This window comes from Oncorhynchus gorbuscha, linkage group LG05, assembly GCF_021184085.1.
Source record: "Oncorhynchus gorbuscha isolate QuinsamMale2020 ecotype Even-year linkage group LG05, OgorEven_v1.0, whole genome shotgun sequence".
NCBI lineage: Eukaryota > Metazoa > Chordata > Actinopteri > Salmoniformes > Salmonidae > Oncorhynchus > Oncorhynchus gorbuscha.
The window spans coordinates 70,047,022-70,071,391 of NC_060177.1; the positions used below are offsets into that span (position 1 = coordinate 70,047,022).

At 42.3% G+C, this 24,370-nt stretch overlaps 1 protein-coding gene across 4 annotated transcripts in view; it reads left to right on the forward strand.

Annotated features, from left to right (window-relative positions):
• The window catches only part of LOC124036430 (ras GTPase-activating-like protein IQGAP1), a 91,571-nt gene that overhangs the window by 1,783 nt on the left and 65,418 nt on the right, over positions 1-24,370 (forward strand). For all 4 annotated transcript variants that reach the window (XM_046351011.1, XM_046351012.1, XM_046351013.1 and 1 more), the window contains exon 2: positions 9,181-9,280. In XM_046351011.1, coding sequence (XP_046206967.1) covers positions 9,181-9,280 — 100 coding nt within the window. The remainder of the gene's footprint in view (positions 1-9,180; positions 9,281-24,370) is intronic.

The following is a 24,370-nucleotide window of genomic DNA, read 5'->3' on the forward strand; positions in this document are numbered from 1 at the left end:
AGTTGGACTGCAGAGTGAAGGAAAATTGGTCAACAAGTTCTCAGCATATGTAGGAACTCCTTCAAGACTGTTGGAAAAGCATTCCAGGTGAAGCTGGTTGAGAGAATGCCAAGAGTGTGCAAAGCTGTCATCAAGGCAACGGGTGGCTACATTGAAGAATCAAACATTTGTTTAACACTTTTTTGCTTACTAGATATGTGCCATTTCATGGTGTTGATGTCTTCACTGTTATTCTACAATGTAGAGAATAGTAAAAATAAAGAAAAACCCTTGAATGAGTAATTGTCCAAACTTTTGACTGGTACTGTAGATATCTTTACAGTAAAAAGACTCATCCTAGTGCACAAAAGAGTCAACAGTTAAGGGTCTCTACAGACAAAGGCATTTTCCCAGTGGTTGAATATTAACTTTTTGCTATTACTGTTAAGAAATCCACGCATGACTTCTGCATGGGTATTACAGGAATTTAGCAAAGTCAATAAATATTTTGGAAAAAAGGTTTGAAACGCCAATAACATGCTTACCTGTATCACTTTAGGCCTGTGTGTTGTTGACAGGATTTAGCCTATGCTGAGTCAGACCTGAGAACAAATGGCAAAGTGCAATGGTGAGAGATTCAATTAGATAATCAGGTCAATAGTCTTTTTTTTCTCTCTACAATTTCAACCAGTAAAATCATAACTTAGCTGCATTATCAACCATAGTGGAAATGTCTCAACCGGTTTGTTGACCTGACATTGTTGTTTACCAGTTTATAATGAACTGACTGACTGCATATGTCCAAACAGGAAAGTTTGAAGTTATTGTCTGTCTGTTTGTAACACAAAATGAGGAGTTTATTATTGTAAGGGCAGAGGAGGTCCGTAGAAGCTGACTAATGCATTACCATAATTCCGGCACTAATTATCTGTAATAGTGATCTTTATCTAGGAGTCTTCTTTTGGATTCAGCTCCCAAGTGAGCTCTTGGGGGAAACTGTCCACAAAAACAGGTTTTGCTCAGTTTAATCAGACGCAATTGGGGTTTTGAGCCCAGTAGATGGGTTGGTTGTTTAGCAACAAAACTGATGCGTGGGCAACTATGGGGAAAAACAGACTGGGTTGGCTTGGATTGTTGACAACATGTCAACTATATTTAGTCTCCAATGTTTATTGAAAACATGAAATACATTTGCACTTGTTGTCGCAAATACATGGTCACAGTTGTTAGTTAGCTACCGAGTGATTTTTGTTTTTTTGTTGCTGTATTAGCATTGACAGTCAAATCAAGACCTGGTATTAAGAACTAGATGAGAGCAATAAACTGCCTCATTTATCTTATACTGAACCTTTATTTAACGACTCAAGTCAGTTAAGAACAAATTCTCATTTACAATGATGGCCTACCAGGGATCACAACTTAAACCAGCTGCCTTGTTCAGGGGCAGAATGACAGATTTTTTACCTTGTCAGTTCAGGGATTCGATCCAGCAACCTTTCAGTTACTGGCCCAACGCTCTAACCACTAGGCTACTTGCCACCCCAATCACAATAACACCAGAACTTCTGCCCCATTGAAGCGTGCGCATCGTTTTCATGATGTCAGCTAACCACCGTCTCTGCATTTCTGAATCGTCCATTTGCCTCAAGGCTTCCCCCTACCTAGAAGTTTGACATGTTTTTATATATCGACTCATTTAAATATATATATATGAGATTATAGGCCTAATGTTAAATTGATCAGTTCACAAGTTTGACCAATTTTCATGTAGGACAAATCTCAACATCAACTGTTCACAAGTTTGACTCTTATGTAGGTTACTTATACAATGTATTGGCTTACGCTAACCTACATAAAAGTCAATGTATTGATTATGTAGACTAGCCTAAAACAATCTGATTAGTGATGCACAACTCTAGGCTTGGAAGGTCACGCTGTAAGCTGGTTTAAGTTGTGGTCTTTTAATCAGAGACTGATTTAAGACCTTGGTAAGCAGGTGTATGGACTCTTTAGCCAATCAATAACTGTAATTGATCAATTAAGGGCAGAGAGTAACTAACACTAGCAGTGCGGAATCCCAAACCGGTCCCTTCCCCTTGGTCCTTTATTCACGCCTGCCTCCTCCATGTGAGGTAGCCTAGTGGTTAGAGCGTTGGACTAGTAACCGAAAGGTTGCAAGTTCGAATCCCCGACCTGACAAGGTACAAATCTGTCGTTCTGCCCCTGAACAGCCAGTTAACCCACTGTTCCTAGGCCGTCATTGAAAATAAGAATTTGTTCTTAACTGACTTTCCTAGTAAAATAAAGGTAAAAAAAAAAGTGTTCCAAAGCTAAGGGAGAGAAAATTATTGAAGATGTAGAAGCTAATAACCTCCGATAGCCCCTCCCGACAATGCACCGCGAAATGTTTCGAGTTTATTCAATCTCATACAAAAGAATGAGACGTGCTTTTGTTTTGTCTTATTTTGAGGCTTGACACATAAAACAAACAAAATACCTCCCAAATTAAATGTTTAACTGTTACTGAGGTTTATGTCTTGTAAAATGACATGGGGAATTTGTTCAATTTAATTTCTCGTTTTATTTAAATGTGGAACATGAATTGCATCATTTAACCCCGAAGTTGATGGGTTTATTGATTCTCTCGATATTCCCCTCAAAGTCACCCTCTAAGTTTCATCAGCAACACTTGACAATGGAGGGCCCTCGAGGGTCTGGATTGGGATTCATCGCAGGGCTGTGGCCCTCTGACTGGACTTATACATCCCAGAGCAAAGTGGTACTGTCTCTCTATGCTACATCTGGAACCCCTTCTGACATATTTGTACTACTGTGCACATGGGCCCTCAGCATAGTATTTGGGGACTAAGGCCATATCCCTTTCCCCAACTCAAGGATTTGATAACCACATGCATTTAAGAGCCCTTTGTGTAACTTGTTGCTCCCACAGGATAGAAAAATATTACCTTAACAAAGGAATGAGTCATCAAGTCTATACATCATGTCCAGTGATGTTCTGACAGATGAAGGCAGTAACAGATTAAATTTAGCCCAGCATATTGAGCGCAGGCAGGTCTTCCAGGAAGTTTGAGTGTGGTGTGTGTAATGGCTGTGCTGGGGATCCCACGCCTCTGGGGTGAGTGTTTACTCACACTCTGGTCCTCTCCAATAACACAGCTGGCTCAGCGGATTCAGGCTGACGGATGCTCTGACCATAGATCTCCCCCTGGGCCCACACAGCTCAGAGATGGACCCCTGCTGTGTGTGTGTGTGCTTTCCTGTGCCCCCTTCCCCCTCTCATATTTTCGTATTTGGCATAACAATTTCAGGGCAACAGACCCTTATAAATTGACCCTTCAACTAGAAGTTCCATGGCTTGTCCAATTAACTTTTGTTTTTAGCGGACCCTTGCATCACAATCTGGCCCTCAGTGAGACTTAAGGTCATTACTCCTTATTGTAAAAGAGAATGTTCACCTGGTTAAATAAAGGCTAAATTAAGATTGGTGAGGCAAGTCTTGTTGGTTGGGTAAGCTGGCTTTGTCTGCTGCCTCAGTGAGAGTGGGTCACAGGAGCTACAGGGATAGATGTCAGTGAGAGTGGGTCACAGGAGCTACAGGGATAGATGTCAGATGAGAGTGGGTCACAGGAGCTACAGGGATAGATGTCAGTGAGAGTGGGTCACAGGAGCTACAGGGATAGATGTCAGTGAGAGTGGGTCACAGGAGCTACAGGGATAGATGTCAGTGAGAGTGGGTCACAGGAGCTACAGGGATAGATGTCAGTGAGAGTGGGTCACAGGAGCTACAGGGATAGATGTCAGTGAGAGTGGGTCACAGGAGCTACAGGGATAGATGTCAGTGCTACAGGGATAGAGTGGGTCACAGGAGCTACAGGGGATAGATGTCAGTCAGTGAGAGTGGGTCACAGGAGCTACAGGGAGAGTGGGTCACAGGAGCTACAGGGATAGATGTCAGTGAGAGTGGGTCACAGGAGCTACAGGGATAGATGTCAGTGAGATTAGTTCTACAGTAGTGGACTGATAATTCCTGCACCATTGTTGGGCCTTATCTGCTGGGATTTGTGAGTGAGATTTCTATACCTAACTAACTTGTTCATCAGGCTGTAAATACTGCATAGTGGGTTGGATTGTGCTGCTCTTTCAAGAGCACAGGGGCAAGTATGACAGTGTGTCAGCAGCATACTCCGTTAATTTGAATAAATGGTGTTTGAAGTAGAGGTCGACCAATTAATTGGAATCAAGTTTTCATAACAATCGGAAATCGGTATTTTGGGTGCCGATTTTAAAAAAGAAAAAAAATACGTTTTTTAAAATTATTATTATTATCTTTTTTTTTACACCTTTATTTAATCTTTATTTAACTAGGCAGGTCAGTTAAGAACACATTCTTATTTTCAATGACGGCCTAGAAACGGTGGGTTAACTGCCTCATTCAGGGGCAGAACGACAGATTTTCACCTTGTCAGCTCGGGGATCCAATGTTGCAACCTTAAAGTTAACTAGTCCAACACAATAACGACCTGCCTCTCTCTCGTTGCACTCCACAAGGAGACTGCCTGTTACGCAAATGCAGTAAGCCAAGGTAAGTTGCTAGCTAGCATTAAACTTATCTTATAAAAAACAATCAATCATAATCACTAGTTAACTACACATGGTTGATGATATTACTAGATATTATCTAGCGTGTCCTGCGTTGCATATAATCTGACTGAGCATACAAGTATCTAAGTATCTGACTGAGCGGTGGTAGGCAGAAGCAGGCGCGTAAACATTCATTCAAACAGCACTCTCGTGCGTTTTGCCAGCAGCTCTTCGTTGTGCGTCAAGCATTGCGCTGTTTATGACTTCAAGCCTATCAACTCCCGAGATGAGGCTGGTGTAACCGAAGTGAAATTACTGGCTAGTTAGCGCTCGCTACTCGCTCTGAGCCTTGGGGTGGTTGTTTCCCTTGCTCTGCATGGGCAACGCTGCTTCGATGTTGTGGCTGTTTTCGTTGTGTTGCTGGTTCGAGCCCAGGGAGGAGTGAGGAGAGGGACGGAAGCTATACTGTTACACTGGCAATACTAAAGTGCCTATAAGAATATCCAATAGTCAAAGGTTAATGAAATACAAAGGGTATAGAGGGATATAGTCCCAGAATTCCTATAATAACTACAACCTAAAACTTCTTACCTGGGAATATTGAAGACTCATGTTAAAAGGAATCACCAGCTTTCATATGTTCTCATGTTCTGAGCAAGGAATGTTAACGTTAGCTTTCTTACATAGCACATATTGCACTTTTACTTTCTTCTCTAACACTTTGTTTTTGCATTATTTAAACCAAATTGAACATGTTTCATTGTTTCATTATTTACTTGAGGCTAAATAGATTTTATTGGCTTATTATATTAAGTTAAAATAAGTGTTCTTTCAGTATTTAAAATGGTTTTTAAAAAAAAGTCTGATTTAATCTGTATCGGCTTTGAAAAATCATAATCGGTCGACCTCTAGTTTGGAGAGATGCAGCCTATCAGTCAGATTAGGCTTGCCTCCAAGCCTGCATGTGCCTGCTAGACTTCCCCACTTTGGGTCTTGAGGGCAACAAAGGTATTTTTCGTAAGTCATGCCAGTAAAATAGGGGTCTAATCAGTCTGCGACTGAACTAGTTCAGCCCTTCCCAGTAATAATGGTCCATCAATTACATACTAGCCCACTACATGCATACTGTAGCAGGATTTCCGGAAATGTGGCACTGGACATTTGACTGACAGCATTTTGATTTACCGGACATTTGATACATTTACCGGACCCATCTGCATTGGGTACGTAACCTGATTAGGGTGTCCACTCACTGTGCTCAGAATGACAGAAATCACATTTACATTATGGTAATTCATATTAACAGAACATGTAAGTCCACGATGCAATGATGTGCAGATCTTAATGAATTCTGAGTACACTTTGAAGATGTTAGAATAACTGTCCACATTTACTTTTCCTCAGCCAACAAGACCAGTAACTAATAGCAAAATCACTAGCCTATGTCAATCTACTATACCCCATAGTACAAACGTTTACCTATTCTATTGGTCAGCCTGTCGAGAAAGAAATAGCCTATTCCAAACAGACTCTGGGATAGTTGTGGGACGAAAGATCCCAAATTCATACCACCAGTTTACATTATGGTAATTCATATTAACAGAACAGGCTACATAAAAAAAACTTTAAAAAGCAATGAGTCTGAAACAACCGATCAGAATGTTTAGCCTAAAATCTTTGGAATATCTATGTATTCTTTTCGGATCCACTTTTGCTGAGGCAGCAGTTATTCTTCCTGGGGTCCACACAAAAACATAAAACACGACAAGTCACAAAACACTCGTAGACCAGAACAGTTACACAAATTTAAAATACAACAATATACAAATAATACAACTAAAAAATGTGTGTGATTAGTGTGTTTGTGTCATTTCACAGTCCCTATTGTGCCATGAGATGTTGTTTTTGAAAATGTAAGGTAATTTTGCTGGTTACTTGAGTAATTGCTATCATGGTTCTGTATAATATTGTCCACTGGTGTGAATTCGTTTTGGTGACATGTCTTGCAGGGTATGTATGGGTGTCTGAGCTGTATGTTATTTCATTATGTAGACAATCTGGAATTTTCATTACAGCAATATTTCTCATTAAAACTAGAAGAGAATGGCATGCATGTTAATGTTAGTTCTGTATGTGCAGTTAAGGGCAAGGCGTGCTGCTCTGTTTTGAGCCAGCTGCAGCTTTGCTAGGTCTTTCTTTGCTGCACTTGACTATATTACCAGACAGTAATCAAGATGGAACAAGACCAGACCCTGAACAACTAGTACACTTTATTTTTGTGTCAAATGCATAATATCATTTATACCGAACATACTCCTCATCTTCACAACAATTTGTCAATATTACTTGAACATGATAATTGACCTAGGAGTTTAGCTTCCTCAACTTGCTCAATGGTCACACCCTTTATACACAACTCCAGCTTAGATTTAGCTCTTAGAATGTTTTGAACCAAATAGAATGCTTTTAGTCTTAGATGTATTTAAGACCAGTCTATTATTCATCACCCATTCTGATGCTGAGTGTAACTTTGTATTTAGAAATTCAGTAAGCCCACAGGGTTTTGGTGCTGACATGTAGTGTGTGGAATCATCCTCATACATAGTCGTTCTAGCTTAGTATAAGACCAGTGGCAAACCATTTGTAAAAATAGAGAAGATTAATGGCCCAAGGCAACTGCCCTAAGGGGCACCGCACTGTGCATATCTGATGTTAGAGAACCATTGATGAACTCTCTCTGGGTTCTATTGGATAAGTAATCCTCCAACCATGAGATGTAGGTGACGTAAAGCCAAAGCAAGTGAGATTCTTTCAATAACAATTTACGATTAATAACATAAGAGGCTGCACTGAAATCTAACAATACAGCTCCAACTATCATCTTATTATACATTTATTTTAACCAATCATCAGAGTCAGTGTAGTACAAGTTGAGTGCCCTTCTATATATGCATGCTAAAAGTTCATACTTGTTTTTTTTAATAATGTAATTTAAATGGAGTTTTTCCACTTAACTAGTGAAATACTCATTGAAATTATTGGAAGGTTTTGCTATAAATGACCCATCAACTGCAATGAGGGATGGAGATGAATGGGTTTTCTATCCATTATATCATTTAAATTACTCAAGTCTTGTTCCATTGTGTTTTATATCAGTTATCTTGGTTTGGCAATATCAATTTACAGTATGTCAACCAATCAGCTGAGCAGTCTGACTTGTTTTCCTTTTTTTGTGTTTTTTTTTGCATCATTTCTTTGAACCATAAAATGTTTTAATTCATAATCATTCCAGGGGGCTTGAACTGTTCTCACAGTTAATTTCATAACAGGTGCATGCTTGTCAATGCATGAAATGAATAATTTTACAAATACTTCCAGTGCTGCATCTGGATTCACTTCCTCATACACATCAGACCAATCTTTTACATCTTCAACGAAAGATAACACCACATTTTGGCACTTTGGCTTTCCTTGTTATTGCCACAATGTTATGGTCACTACAGCCAATGGGAACTGATATCACTTTGGAGAAAGATATAGAAGATATAATCAATACAAGTGGACGTCACAGATCCAACACTATTGGTATACACTAGTTGGTTGAGTGATAACCTGGGTCATATTGCAGGCATTAGTCACAGTAAGAAGATTCCTCTTGAGAGGAAAGCTACTTGCTAACCAGTTCAGGTCACCCAGAAAATAGATCTCTGTTAACATCACACACTTAAGCATTGCAGACATGATCCAAATACTGACTGTTAGCACTTGGTGAGCTATAGCAGCACCCTAAAATACGTGACTTTAGATGAGGCAGGTGAACTTGCAACACAACACTTCAACAACATTTGACACAACAGAAACCTCCTTTAAGCTTTACAGGAATATGGCTCTGAACATATACTGTACAGCAACACCTCCCTCATAGGCATTATTGTCTTTTCTGTATATGTTATATCCTTGTATTGCTACTGCTGTGTCAAAGGAATTATCTAAGTGAGTTTCAGAGAGAGCCAGTATATGAATGTTATCCGATGTTAGAAATGGTTCATGAAATCAGTAACTTGCTAAGGCTACAAATATTAATATGGGCTTTTCTTAGCCCTTTCCTGGGTAGCTTATCAGAGATGGCCATAATAAAGAAAAACTGAATCAAATAAAAACATTGTTTGACTGATCTAGTCAGGTGTGTGTGTGTGTCTGTGTGTGTGTGCGCATGAGATGTGATGTTAGTCTGAAGGTACTGACCAGAAAGATTGGCTCTCTCACTCCTCCCAGGCTTTTGTTAGGGAAGGTGGACAATGAACTTGTCATAGCAAATGTAAGCAATGTCCCCACGCGCTCTCTAAAGTAAGGTAATAATGTCCCAAGTATCCTACTAGGCAGGTTTCTGATTCGTTGTGATTTTTAAGAATGCATGCCAAAAAGATCCTATCATGTTGATAATGGTTTTCTCTGTGTTCTTATGCATCTCTTAATTCACAAGAACACAGAGAGAGAGAACTATATCCAGTCCAAGATGATTACAGCAGATGATTCCCACCCTCTCATTACTGGCGTGTGTGCATGAGGCTGTAACTGTGTTTTTCTTTCAATCTGCAGCCATTCAGGACGATGAGAGGCTCTCGGCGGAGGAGATGGACGAGAGGAGACGACAGAACATCGCCTACGAGTATCTCTGTCACCTTGAGGAGGCCAAACGGTAAGAGAGGAGTAGTCATTGAGCGTAGGGAGCAACAAAATGGCTCCGGAGAAGAAAGCAGATGTTTTACATGCCCCCAACCGATTGTTTTTTTGTTTATTTTCTTTGTTTTCTGGACAGGACTGCGGTTACTCACCACGGACTGACAGAATCATTTTTTTCCCTTTTTAATGAGTCTGACGAGCCCGACGTGAAACGATGTACTTCTTTCTTGGGAACAGGCACAGATCCCCATGATTTGTGGGAAGAGGAGCCAGAGGCCGGGCTGCCTTCTGAGAATTTGTAGGCGATCGAATAAACCCCCACTTCCTTCCATTCTGCTAGCAAACGTGACTTCTTTGGACAATAAAATAGATGACTTACACAGAAGATTAAACTATCAACGGGACATTCGAAAATATCTTATGCTTCACGGAGTCGTGGCTAAACAATGACACTCAACATACAGCTGGCTGGTTATACGCTGCACTGGCAGGATAGAACAGTGGTGTCTGGTAAGACGAGGGGCGGCAGACTGTGTACTTTTGTAAATATCGGCTGGTGCACGATCTCTAAGGAAGTCTCGAGCTATTGCTCGCCTGAGGTAGAGTATCATGATAAGCTGTAGACCACACTATTTACCTAGAGTTTATCTGTATTTTTCGTAGCTGTTTACATACCACCACAGCCAGAGGCTGGCACTAAGACAGCATTGAATGAGCTGTATTCCACCATAAACAAACAAGAAAACGCTAACCCAGAGGTGGCGCTCCTAGTAGCCGGGGACTTTAATGCAGGGAAACTGAAATCCAGAGGAAAAAAACTCTACACACAGAGACACAATAAGTGCATTGACGAAGTCTTCCCCACAGTGACCCTACGTACATACCCCAATCAGAAGCCATGGATTACAGGCAACATCCGCATTGAGCTAAAGGCTAGACCTGCCACTTTCAAGGAGCGGGACTCCATCCCAGAAGCTTATAAGAAATTCCGCTATGTCCTCTGACGAACCATAAAACAGGCAAAGCCTCAATACAGGACTAAGATTGAATCGTACTATACCAGCTCTGACGCTCATCAGATATGGCAGGGCTTGCAAACCATTATAGACTACAAAGGGAAGCACAGCCGAGAGCTGCCCAATGACACAAGCATACCAGACGAGCTAAACTACTATGCTCGCTTCGAGGCAAATAATACTTGAACATGCATGAGAGCACCAGCTGTTCCGGAAGACTGTGATCATGCTTTCCGCAGCCGATGTGAGTAAGACCTTTTAAACAGGTCAACATTCACAAGTTTGCAGGGCCAGATTACCAGGACGTGTACTGCGAGCATGCGCTGACCAACTGGCAAGTGTCTTCACTAAATGCCAACATGTTTTAAGCATACCAACATAGTGTTCTTGGGCACAGGCACTAAGGTAACCTGCCTAAATGACTACCGACCCATGGCACTCATGTCTGTTGCCATGAAGTGCTTTAAAAGGCTGGTCATGGCTCACATCAACAATATTATCCCAGAAACCCTATATCTACTCCAATTTGCATACCGCTCCAACAGATCCACAGATGATGCAATCTCTATTGCACCCCACACTGCACTTTCCCACCACCTCTCACGTAGGTGTTCCACAAAAGGAACACCTACGTGAGAATGCCATTCATTGACTACAGCTCAGCATTCAACACCATTGTGCCCTTGAAGCTCATCAATAAGCCAAGGACCCTGGGACTAAACACCTGCCTCTGCCACTGCAACTGGATCCTGGACCACGACAAGACCTATTCCCCCTTAGGAGACAGGTCCTCAGATCCTCAAAAGGTTCTACCGCTGCACCATCGAGAGCATCCTGACTGGTTGCATCACTGCCTGGTATGGCAACTGCTCGGCTTCCAAATGCAAGGCACTACAGAGGGTAGTGCATACGGCCCAGTACATAACTGGAGCCAAGCTTCCTGCCATCCAGGACCTCTATACCAGGCGGCGTCAGAGCAGAAGAAGGCCCTAAAAAGTATCAGACTCCAGCCACCCTAGTCATAGACTGTTCTCTCTGCTACTGCATGGCAAGCAGTACCGGAGCACCAAGTCTAGGTCCAAGAGGCTTCTAAACGGCTTCTACCCCCAAGCCATAAGACTCCTGAACACCTAATCAGATGGCTACCCAGACTATTTGCATTGCTTCTCTCCCTCTTTTACACCGCTGGTACTTTCTGTTGTTATCATCTATGCATGGCCACTTTAATAACTCTACCTTCATGTATATATTACCTCAACTAACCGGTGTCCCCGCACATTGACTCTATATACAGGGGGGTACTGGTACAGTCTCGCTATTGTTATTTTACTGCTGCTCTTTAATTACTTGTTACTTTTATTTATGTTTATCTGTATTTTTTAAAATTGCATTTTTGGCTAGGGGCTCGTAAGTAAGCATTTCACTGTAAGGTTGTATTCGGCACATGTGACTAATTCAATTTGATTTCAAAGAGAAGATGATGAGGGAGGAGCAGAGAACAGAGAGAGGAGGATGATATGAGTGGAGTGATGAGGAGACCATACAGTAAGAGGAGAAATGGATGGAAGGAGGGGTAAGAGCGGAGTAGTAGGAAGAGGGAGCATTAGAAGGAGCAGAGAGATTTTGGTGCTTTAGATTAAGATATCGTGAGTGCTTTTTGGCGTGCACATGTGCTGTCATCAGATGACGGCTGGCTGTAAGCTGCGGCTCGAAGGGTTTGAAATGGAGTGTGGGAGAAGCTAGACTAGCTCTCCTGCTGACTGCTTCTCACACTGCCCTGAAATCATGTAACCGAACAGCTCAAACTGGGACTAAGGGAGAATGAAACTCATAAAGTGTATAAGATAACATGCACTAACACTTTAAACCCCACAATGTCTCTGACATGGGGTCAACAATGTCGTTTTAAAGTTTAGTGTAAAGAATTTTTAATACAGTTTAAGATTGTTTTATCAAAACCAATCACAACTTATTTTTTATAAACCAATCCAGTCTTTTCCTGAGAGCTCTGAGCGTGCTGTGCATGATACTGAACCACTTCCTGTCGTATGTATGAAGGCACCCAACGGAACAGGAAGCATCTCCTCTCGTTTTCTCACGTGCTGTTTTTGGGACTGCCCACCACACCTCTGCAAGCAACCCAGAATAATCATACCAAAAGTTAATCTGCTATAGCTGATTGCTATAGCTGATTGACTGCAGAACGTGGACTTTGATTGGACTTTGATTTGGTAGAGAACAGTGACTTGGTAGTGGGATCATCGACTAGATTCAGGGGCTGGAACATAATTACAAATAATTTGTAGACTGCAAATTCAACACAACAAGCTCAGACAGATGTTTGACTAAAACATAATCATTTCAAACCTTGCTTACATTTGTACATGATCAAGTCTGGTCTCTCTATTATGCGTGGGAATACTTGAACATATTTCTTAAATTAAAATCACTGAGCTGATATTTTTTTGTGTTTTTTACAGTCCTATGGGCCAAATAAAACCAGTTGAGGAATCCTGATGTATGACCTTATTGGTGTCATGGATCTCTGTCTGTTAAAGTGTAATAGGGATTCTGGTGACAAACTAGCACTCAGCAACACTGCTGACTTCCCGTCTCTCTCCTCCATCGCTGATGAGCCTCTATTCTGGGAAACGTGTCATCTGGGATTAGGATTATGGTGCTGGCTGCTAATTAGGCTATTAGTGAATATTAGTGACTGAGTCAGGAAGTGCGATTAGGACCTGTGGACCTGGGGTCAGGAGTCACAGGCACAGGGCAGGCATGCAGCCCCAGTCTAGTCAGCCCTTCAACAGCTCCCGGGAGAATGGCTTGATTGGAACAACTAAACCATGCTGCTTTTGTCTTCTCTGGTAAATGGGGTTAATGCACTCGGAGTGTCTGTCTGGACTTTATTTCTTCATTTGCGTTGATAATACACCTGTGGTTTACAGGTATGATATGATAACACACTGGTAGCTCACAAGTCACAGCCTTAACATAAACCAAAATGTGGGCCTACCTCCGTTTTAACCAAACTGTAGTGCAGTGACAGGCCTTGACACTGACAGGCTCATAGGCGGACTTTGTACCTGTAGTCCTGAGTAAACTGTATGTCAGTTTGCGCGTGTTTTTTGATAGGGTGTCATTTTTACCCCTACTACCCTTCACCTCCATTTTTTAATTCGTTTTTATTTTACCTTTATTTAACTAGGCAAGTCGGTTAAGAACAAATTATTATTTTCAATGAAGGCCTAGGAACAGTGGGAACTAATGAAGTTTTAGTTCCATTTTTACAAGTGTGGCAAAATGTTATTTACCATTTGTCTGAACTTTTATCATTTAGTTAGTCGAAACAACTTAGCTCCTTGTTAAGTTATCTGATCAAACATGCAAATATACCCTTAGTGTCACTAGTATCACACAATCTCATAACATGAGAGCTCTCAAAGGCAGGCTTACTGTGTGCATAGTAGATTAACACAAAGGGTACAAATGGCGTCACTGTCGGTCTATAAATAATGGAGTAAATGTGGTTTGAAACAAAAATGAAAAGGATATTCATGCAGTTCCATATGAAAATTGTCCCATACCTCCAGCTATAACAACAGGCCTTGGACAATACATCCTTTTAGCAGGATTTATACAGACATTGGCATGTCAAATTCAAGGACTTTCAGGGACTTTTTCAAGCACTTAATTGTAATTTAAGGACCTCAATGTGTAGTACAATTTGTGTAATTGATATAATTGTACATATAAGGCTTAATATAGAACCCCACCCCTCCCTGCAAAAAGTGTCAAACAAGTAGGCCATTACCACTTTATAAGGATAATAAGAAAAAGTATGCCTTGCCAGTTCACTGAAATTCTAATTATTACATTCAAAATGTGTGACAATAATGTGGACATTGCCTGACTAATTAGATTTGATGCATTCATGGCCATTTTTCTGTAGCCTATGTGGTCGATGCAGGCACACAATAAAACCATGAATAGTTGTAGCATTAATCTCACCATTTGAATCTCGCCATCACTGTTTTTATAATTAGAAAGTGAACAAAAACCAGGTTCCTTTTTTAATGGAAGAGTTTATATGGACATCCAGGTTGAAGCCAACATTAGATTTTGTTGTCCTCGTAATAACCGCACGTGGTTTTACCGCAACAGAGTAGCGCAACACCTTTTCAATTGAAGCAGCAGGAAACAAACAAGTGTCCACATCTCTCACTGAAACTGATCAAAAATGAAATCACATAATTATAAGGGAGCAGGAGAACTTATCAATAAATTGGCTACAATAATTACATGGACTTCTCTACACAATTGGGTCTATCCTACACAATTGCGCACAGTAGACTTGGTGTCCAATCCGACGCACAAAAATATATGAAAAAATGAACACATTACCTTGATGCTTCATCTGTTAAATCTAACGAGACCCTGCTGTAAATCAAGCAGACAACAGATAATCAACATCAATTCGCTGAAGATATTTAATCCAAAGTGGATCCATACACAACTGTCTTCACTCTGGCGTAACGAATGAGACACCAAAATATTTTGGACATTCCTCGTGAACACCTTTTTTCCATCTCTTTAGCGCATGCGATGAAACATCACAACAGTTGTTCGTTACCTGGCTGTCATTAGGAAAATTCCGTCCCAGATCAGATGGTGATGTGTGAAAATATCACTGCGTTACTAATCAGCTAGACACCAAATGCACAGCCAACAAGTGTTATGCATAATTATTGAACAGCCACATGAATGAGTCGATTTTAGGTTTTAAGGTAAGGTGACTCTTTCGGTTAGAAGCATTCGATTTTGCAATCACATTTATTATTTTGGATTTGTGTGCTCATAAACTGTTTTCACTCCATAGCATAAGGAGACACAAAATGTTAAGTCTTGAGGTTTTGCTTGCCCGAGGTAGAGTATCTCATAAGCTGTAGACCACACTATTTACCAAGATCTATATTTTTCATAGCTGTCTATATACCACCACAAACTGATGCTGGTACTAAGACGGCACTCAACAAGCTGTATTAGGCCATAAGCAAACAAGAAAATGCTCATCCAGAGGCGGCGCTCCTAGTGGCCGGGGACTTCAATGCAGGCAAACTTAAATCTGTTTTACCTAATTTCTACCAGCATGTTACATTTGTAACCAGAGGGGAAAAAACTCTGGACCACCTTTACTACACACACAGAGACGCATACAGCGGTTCCTCCTTTAAAAGTTGCAGAGTACTGCGGCACAGCTTGCATGGGTGCCGCAGAATTCTATGGCACGTTATGTAAGTGTGAACCTTGGCGGTTCCAACTTCTTCCATTTAAGGATGATGGAGGCCACTGTGTTCTTGGGATCCTTCAATGCTGCAGACATTTTTTGGTGCCCTTCCCCAGATCTGTGCTTCGACACAATCCTGTCCTGGAAATCTATGGACAATTCCTTCAACCTCATGGCTAGGTTTTTGCTCTGACATGCACTGTCAACTGTGGGATGTTATATAGACAGGCGTGTGCTTTTCCAAATCATGTCCAATCATTTGAATTTACCACAGGTGACGCCAATCAAGTTGTAGAAACATCTCAAGGATGATCAATGGAAACAGGATGCACCTGAGCTAAATTTCAAGTCTCATAGTGAAGTGTCTAAATACTTATGTAAATAAGGTATTTCTGTTTTTTATTAAATTAGCAACCATTTCTAAAAGCCTGTTTTTGCTTTTCATTATGGGGTATTGTGTGTAGATTGCTGGGATTTTTTACATACAAAAAAAATCAATTTTAGAATAAGGCTATAACGTAACGATGTGGAAAAAGTCAAAGGTTCTGAATACTTTCCGAAGGTACTGTAGCTTTTTCTTGTGCAGATTATTATCATTGACTTATCAACAGCTGTAGCAAGTTGTCCTGCGTAGGAAAGCCTCACTGGTACCCTAATTTATAGAAAGACCCATATAGGCTAGTAACACTTGGCCTGGCTAGCAGTTTAGTTTAGGCTAATGTGGACTGGTCACTGGTGTGGGATTTGTCCTAGAGAGCAGTAGGCTAATATTAGGGCTGGGAATTGCCAGGGACCTCACAAAACAATATTATCATGATATTTAGGTGCAGATACGATATGTATTGCGGCTTGATACTGCGGCTCGATGTTGCTCACTATATATATGTCTGCTGCAAAGATGAGGGAGCATGAGAAAATCAGTCATGGAAATAAGTGCTCAAAACCTGTTGGCTCACTATTTAAAAAGATGAAGAGCAACTACCTAGCAAAAAAATGATCGATATACTTGGAGTCAAAGTATTAATATTGTGATATGCAACTACAGTGGTGCAAAAAATTATTTAGTCAGCCACCAATTGTGCATGTTCTCCCACTTAAAAAGATGAGAGGCCTTTAATTTTCATCATAGGTACACTTCAACTATGACAGACAAAATGAGGGAAAAAAATCCAGAAAATCAAATTGTAGGATTTTTTATGAATTTATTTGCAAATTATGGTGGAAAATAGTATTTGGTCAATAACAAAAGTTTATCTCAATACTTTGTTATATACCCTTTGTTGGCAATGACAGAGGTCAAACGTTTTCTGTAAGTCTTCAAGGTTTTCACACACTGTTGCTGGTATTTTGGCCCATTCCTCCATTCAGATCTCCTCTAGAGCAGTGATGTTTTGGGGCTGTTACTGGGCGACATGGTCTTTCAACTCCCTCCAAAGATTTTCTATGGGGTTGAGACTGGCTAGGCCACTCCAGGACCTTGAAAGGCTTCTTACGAAGCCACTTCTTCGTTGCCCGGCGGTGTGTTTGGAATCATTGTCATGCTGAAAGACCCAGCCACGTTTAATCTTCACTTCCCTTGCTGATAGAAGGAGGTTTTCACCCAAAATCTCACGATACATGGCCCCATTCATTCTTTCCTTTACACAGATCAGTATTCCTGGTCCCTTTGCAGAAAAACAGCCCCAAAGCATGATGTTTCCACCCCCATGCTTCACATTAGGTATGGTGTTCTTTGGATGCAACTCAGCATTCTTTGTCCTCCAAACACGACGAGTTGAGTTTTTACCAAAAAGTTATATTTTGGTTTCATCTGACCATATGACATTCTCCCAATCTTCTTCTGGATCGTCCAAGTGCTCTCTAGCAAACTTCAGACAGGCCTGGACATGTACTGGCTTAAGCAGGGGGACATGTCTGGCACTGCAGGATTTGAGTCCCTGGCGGCGTAGTGTGTTACTGATGGTAGGCTTTGTTACTTTAGTCACAGCTCTCTGCAGGTCATTCACTAGGTCCCCCTGTGTGGTTCTGGGATTTTTGCTCACTGTTCTTGTGATTATTTTGACCTCACGGGGTAAGATCTTGCGTGGAGCTCCAGATCGAGGGAGATTATCAGTGGTCTTGTATGTCTTCCATTTCCTAATAATTGCTCCCACAGTTGATTTCTTCAAACCAAGCTGCTTACTTATTGCAGATTCAGTCTTCCCAGCCTGGTGCAGGTCTACAATTTTGTTTCTGGTGTCCTTTGACAGCTCTTTGGTCTTGGCCATAGTGGAGTTTGGAGTGTGACTGTTTGAGGTTGTGAACAGGTGTCTTTTATACTGATAACAAGTTCAAACAGGTGCCATTAATACAGGTAACGAGTGGAGGACAGAGGAGCCTCTTAAAGAAGTTACAGGTCTGTGAGAGCCAGAAATCTTGCTTGTTTGTACGTGACCAAATACTTATTTTCCACCATAATTTGCAAATAAATTCATAAAAAATCCTACAATGTGATTTTCTGGATTTCTTTCCTAATTTTGTCTGTCATAGTTGAAGTGTACCTATGATGAAAATTACAGGCCTCTCACCTCTCACCCCCCCCCTCCTGCATCACTAGCTAATATAGTGTTTAACCTGGCCACAGGTCTAACAGTACCGTTTTTATTTTTTTTACACTGTTTGGACTAAGGAGACCTGCAAAAACGTTTAGGTGGCTCTCCCAAGGATTACAATGGCAGAAAAATCTGACAATAACAGGAAAGAGTGGCTGAGGAGTTTTAAATACTGTTGTTGGAGCTGTGCTTCGCCATGCGGCTCTATAGAACCAACCACATTGTTTCACTCCCGGAAGTGCAGCTTCAGAGGTTGGAGAGCTTTGTTACTGACTGAGCCAGGATATTCTTCTCCTCTCGTTCACTTTATCTCACCCGGGTCCTCTTTATCCTGCTTGGTTTCTCTCTTTCCTTCCACCTCTCTCCTCATTTGCTTATGTAATAATAAACTTTGCCTCTTATTTTCATCTGTGATTTAAAACGCCCACAATGGTGTGTCACTAAAGCCTTCCCAGCGTTGTATCTGTGTCTGTACACTCTTGCGTTACCCCTCTCCTCCACTACTTGAGCGCTAGCCAGTACAGTAGGCTGGCTCTCTCTCCAACCCATGCAACCAACTCTCATCAAGTGCTCACCGTGATCAGGCGGACATGGCATGGTGTGCTGTTATCTCTATCAGCCACCCACACAAAGCCCTCTGTACCTCCAGTCACACCGCCTCTATTCCAGATTGGGATTTGTTATTCGTTTTTTTTTGGCAAGGGCATGCCTGGTTTTGTTTGTCCTGTAGTCCCCTGTGCCAGTTCAGTAGCCACAGAGCTGCAGTGTGTAGAATGTGGCTGTGGCACTGTTCCAAGATAGTAGATTAATGTCAGGTAGCGTTAGTGCAGAAGTATGCCGATCTGACACAGCGGATTTGACTGGTGTGTCGATCTGACATACCACTCAGATTCTTCAGGCCTGTTGCACTAATTTCCCACTTTCCCAGGCCATTATGGCTCAGCGTGGCAGCATTTGACCAACTGATATCTAGGCCTGTATTCACAGTGTCTCCAGAATAGCAGTGCTGATCTAGAATAATAGTGAAGACATCAAAACTATGAAATAACACATTAAATTATATTTTATATTCTTAAAAGTAGCCACCCTTTGCCTTGACAGCTTTGCACACTCTTGGCATTCTCTCAACCAGCTTCACCTGGAATGCTTTTCCAACAGTCTTGAAGGACTCCACACTCCAAGACTGCTTCCATCACGTGGACTGGGACATGTTTCGTATTGCGTCAGAAAGAAATATTGAAGAATACGGTGATTCGGTGTGCGAGTTCATTAGAACGTGCGTTGAAGATGTCGTTCCCATAGCAACGATAAAAACATTCCCTAACCAGAAACCGTGGATTGATGGCAGCATTCGTGTGAAACTGAAAGCGCAAACCACTGCTTTTAATCAGGGCAAGGTGTCTGGCAACATGACCAAATACAAACAGTGCAGCTATTCCCTCCGCAAGGCTATTAAACAAGCTAAGCGTCAGTACAGAGACAAAGTAGAATCTCAATTCAACGGCTCAGACAAGAGGCATGTGGCAGGGTCTACAGTCAATCACGGATTACAAGAAGAAACCCAGCCCAGTCACGGACCAGGATGTCTTGCTCCCAGGCAGACTAAATAACTTTTTTGCCCGCTTTGAGGACAATACAGTGCCACTGACACGGCCTGCAACGAAAACATGCGGTCTCTCCTTCACTGCAGCCGAGGTGAGTAAGACATTTAAACGTGTTAACCCTCGCAAGGCTGCAGGCCCAGACGGCATCCCCAGCCGCGCCCTCAGAGCATGCGCAGACCAGCTGGCCGGTGTGTTTACGGACATATTCAATCAATCCCTATACCAGTCTGCTGTTCCCACATGCTTCAAGAGGGCCACCATTGTTACTGTTCCCAAGAAAGCTAAGGTAACTGAGCTAAACGACTACCGCCCCGTAGCACTCACTTCCGTCATCATGAAGTGCTTTGAGAGACTAGTCAAGGACCATATCACCTCCACCCTACCTGACACCGTAGACCCACTCCAATTTGCTTACCGCCCAAATAGGTCCACAGACGATGCAATCTCAACCACACTGCACTACAGCCCGGCATTCAACACCATAGTACCCTCCAAGCTCGTCATCAAGCTCGAAACCCTGGGTCTCGAACCCGCCCTGTGCAACTGGGTACTGGACTTCCTGACAGGCCGCCCCCAGGTGGTGAGGGTAGGCAACAACATCTCCTCCCCGCTGATCCTCAACACGGGGGCCCCACAAGGGTGCGTTCTGAGCCCTCTCCTGTACTCCCTGTTCACCCACGACTGCGTGGCCACGCACGCCTCCAACTCAATCATCAAGTTTGCGGACGACACAACAGTGGTAGGCTTGATTACCAACAACGACGAGACGGCCTACAGGGAGGAGGTGAGGGCCCTCGGAGTGTGGTGTCAGAAATAACCTCACACTCAACGTCAACAAAACTAAGGAGATTGTGGACTTCAGGAAACAGCAGAGGGAACACTCCCCTATCCACATCGATGGAACAGTAGTGGAGAGGGTAGTAAGTTTTAAGTTCCTCGGCATACACATCACAGACAAACTGAACTTGTCCAGTCACACAGACAGCACCGTGAAGAAGGCGCAGCAGCGCCTCTTCAACCTCAGGAGGCTGAAGAAATTCGGCTTGTCACCAAAAGCACTCACAAACTTCTACAGATGCACAATCGAGAGCATCCTAGCGGGCTGTATCACCGCCTGGTACGGCAACTGCTCCGCCCACAACCGTAAGGCTCTCCAGAGGGTAGTGAGGTCTGCACAACGCATCACCGGGGGCAAACTACCTGCCCTCCAGGACACCTACACCACCCGATGTTACAGGAAGGCCATAAAGATCATCAAGGACAACAACCACCCGAGCCACTGCCTGTTCACCCCGCTATCATCCAGGAGGCGAGGTCAGTACAGGTGCATCAAAGCTGGGACCGAGAGACTGAAAAACAGCTTCTATCTCAAGGCCATCAGACTGTTAAACAGCAACCACTAACATTGAGTGGCTGCTGCCAACACATTGACTCAACTCCAGCCACTTTAATAATGAGAATTGATGGGAAATGATGTAAAATATATCACTAGCCACTTTAAACAATGCTACCTAATATAATGTTTACATACCCTACATTATTCATCTCATATGTATACGTATATACTGTACTCTATATCATCTACTGCATCTTTATGTAATACATGTATCACTAGCCACTTTAACTATGCCACTTTGTTTACATACATCATATGTATATACTGTACTCGATACCATCTACTGTATCTTGCCTATGCTGCTCTGTACCATCACTCATTCATGTATACTTATGTACATATTCTTTATCCCCTTACACTTGTGTATAAGACAGTAGTTTTGGAATTGTTAGTTAGATTACTTGTTTGGTTATTACTGCATTGTCGGAACTAGAAGCACAAGCATTTCGCTACACTTGCATTAACATCTGCTAACCATGTATATGTGACAAATAACATTTGATTTGATGATTTGATTTGATTTGGAGTCTTTGCATTTACCAGCAGGGTTTTGGTGAAGAATCACATCACTTTACAATTTTAGCAAATCCTCCTTAGCATGATTGTAGAACAAATGAAGGGCAGATGCAAGGAACTGTTCATTCTGCAATGAAACTCTACAATGAAGTTAAAAAGACTTCACCCAAATTACGTATTGATTTCCTTACCCTGTGAGCAACTTATGGACAAGATATGACAACAATCCATGCTTTAGTTTAGTTTCCTGACACTGTTTTCACATGCTACCATTTCAGCATTTGTGACAAATCCCATTCAAGTCATGGGACCGTTATTAGCATTTTTCCATGCATCATGTTTAAATCCTCTAAGTGACTTTGTTGAGCTTCACAATCAATTTGACATACTTTCTGATGATTTGGACAAAATTATAATATCGGTCCCATGACTTGAATTGGGATTTGTGCAACAAATGCTAAAATGTTAGCATGTGGAAATGATGCCAAGGAAATTAAACCAAAGTCATACCTTGCCCATAGACTGCTTAAAGGGTAAGGAAACCAATGTGTCATTTTGTAATTTGGTTGAAATACCCATTTAAATGAATCAATTAATATGATGGCATGGACTGACTTGCCATAATAACATGTTTGTTGTGGTTGTCCACACAGAGACGGTAAGTGCTGACAGAGGAGAGGGAATGGTGTGTTTGTTGGGTTCAATGTGTTGACACGTGTTGGGGCAGAGTGTTGTCTCTGCTGTGGTGGTTCAGCCTACAGACAGACGTTGACTTGTCATTAGTGGTTGCATGGAGGAGGGAAGGCCTGATGGAGTGAACAGGGCGGAGGAGGCCTGATAGAGTGAACAGGGCGGAGGAGGCCTGATGGAGTGAACAGGGCGGAGGAGGCCTGATGGAGTGAGCAGGGCGGAGGAGGCCTGATGGAGTGAGCAGGGCGGAGGAGGCCTGATGGAGTCAACAGGGCGGAGGAGGCATGGGGCAGGGGAGGAGGCCTGATGGAGGCCTGTGGAGTGAGCAGGGCGGAGGAGGCCTGATGGAGTGAGCAGGGCGGAGGAGGCCTGATGGAGTGAGCAGGGCGGAGGAGGCCTGATGGAGTGAGCAGGGCGGAGGAGGCCTGATGGAGTGAGCAGGGCGGAGGAGGCCTGATGGAGTGAGCAGGGCGGAGGAGGCCTGATGGAGTGAGCAGGGCGGAGGAGGGGAGGCCTGTTTAAAAAACTAAAAAGATGTGTTATCATGAATGAAGTTGGACTTTACTGTGGCTTTAATAATAACTTCTAACACCCTGTGTGTGTTGAACATCCCCACACACATTTTTACAAGGAACTCACTTGTGAAACAAATCTTACTGTAACATTTTATAGGGAACTTAACATTATTCTCAACTGACACTTCACTTGCTGCAAGGTTCAACATCTAAATTGGTGGTTTCAGTTCAGCTTTCAAGGGTGTCTATGATTACTGGGGTAACAAATGCAACAGATGCATTCATATTGTAAATTTAAGCGTGATCTCTTTTCTCTCGCGCTCCCTCCTGAGCACATGCATGACAATTTGTCTTACAGGATTTCACTCATCTTGACTCGAGACCCAGAATCACCTATAGGCCTACTGTTGAGTTCGTTGAGGACCAAACCCTTGTTCCCTGCCCCATATACTCCTGAACAGTTTACTCTTATGCCCCAAATAGTATTCTATTAAACAGTTTACCGAAACCTAATGTATTGCCAAAAGGCATGCCTCTCCAACCCCCCTACACTGGTATGTTGGTCAGTGAATGTGGGAGCTGGAACAATGGGCTTTTCTCTCTGGGTCAGTACCAGTCTATTAACACCACAGACTGAGAGGGTTTATCATCCTCAAGCATGTCAGTCAATTTATAGACACACTGACATGTGTTATGTTACGTCAGTATACATTGACTGACTGAATGTACAGGTAGATTGTGTAGTCTAATTCCTTAGATTAAGATTAGTGACTGGATGCACAAACCAGCCAGTCATGTCAAATACTGTAGATTCAATATAAATCTAAGCCAGCTGATCAGTGCTGTTTTGAACTTGGATTTAGAGATTTTGTAACAGTTGTGGGACTCCTTAATGACCCTTCCACCTGTGCCTTTCACTGAAGGCTTGATGTCATTTTTGTGACTTGCACATGCCGCTCCAGGTGTGTTTGTGTGCACACTTAGTATATTGTAAAATGTAAACCACTGCCACAGTCCTACAATACCTAATCCTTCAATACCATGAAATGTCAGGAAGCAAGGAGGATTCCTACGGATGCAGACATGGACTTAAATAAAGCATGTAGCCAACATACAGATAGGTGGCCAGTTTGTTTTTGTTCCCTTTATTTTCTTGGGTGACGACTGAGGATTGAGTTTTGTCCGGTGGACCATAAGACCTGAAGTGAATCCCAACAATCACCAGAGGAACATTCTGAGTTAGCCTAGGTCTACTGCTGATTTTCCCTTGACTGTGCTGCTCCTTTGATAAGTACAGGGAAAGCCAATATTGACCTATGTGGTGCTAGCGTAGGCGGCTTGTCAGTCATCCCGGTAATGGCTCACATGCTCTTAGATCACAGATCAACACAGGGCAAGGTGATGGACAGACCAAGGTTATGTTTGTTTATATCTGCTTGTATCCATTACGACAGCTTTCATATTGAGAGAACCATTAACTTGAAGCCA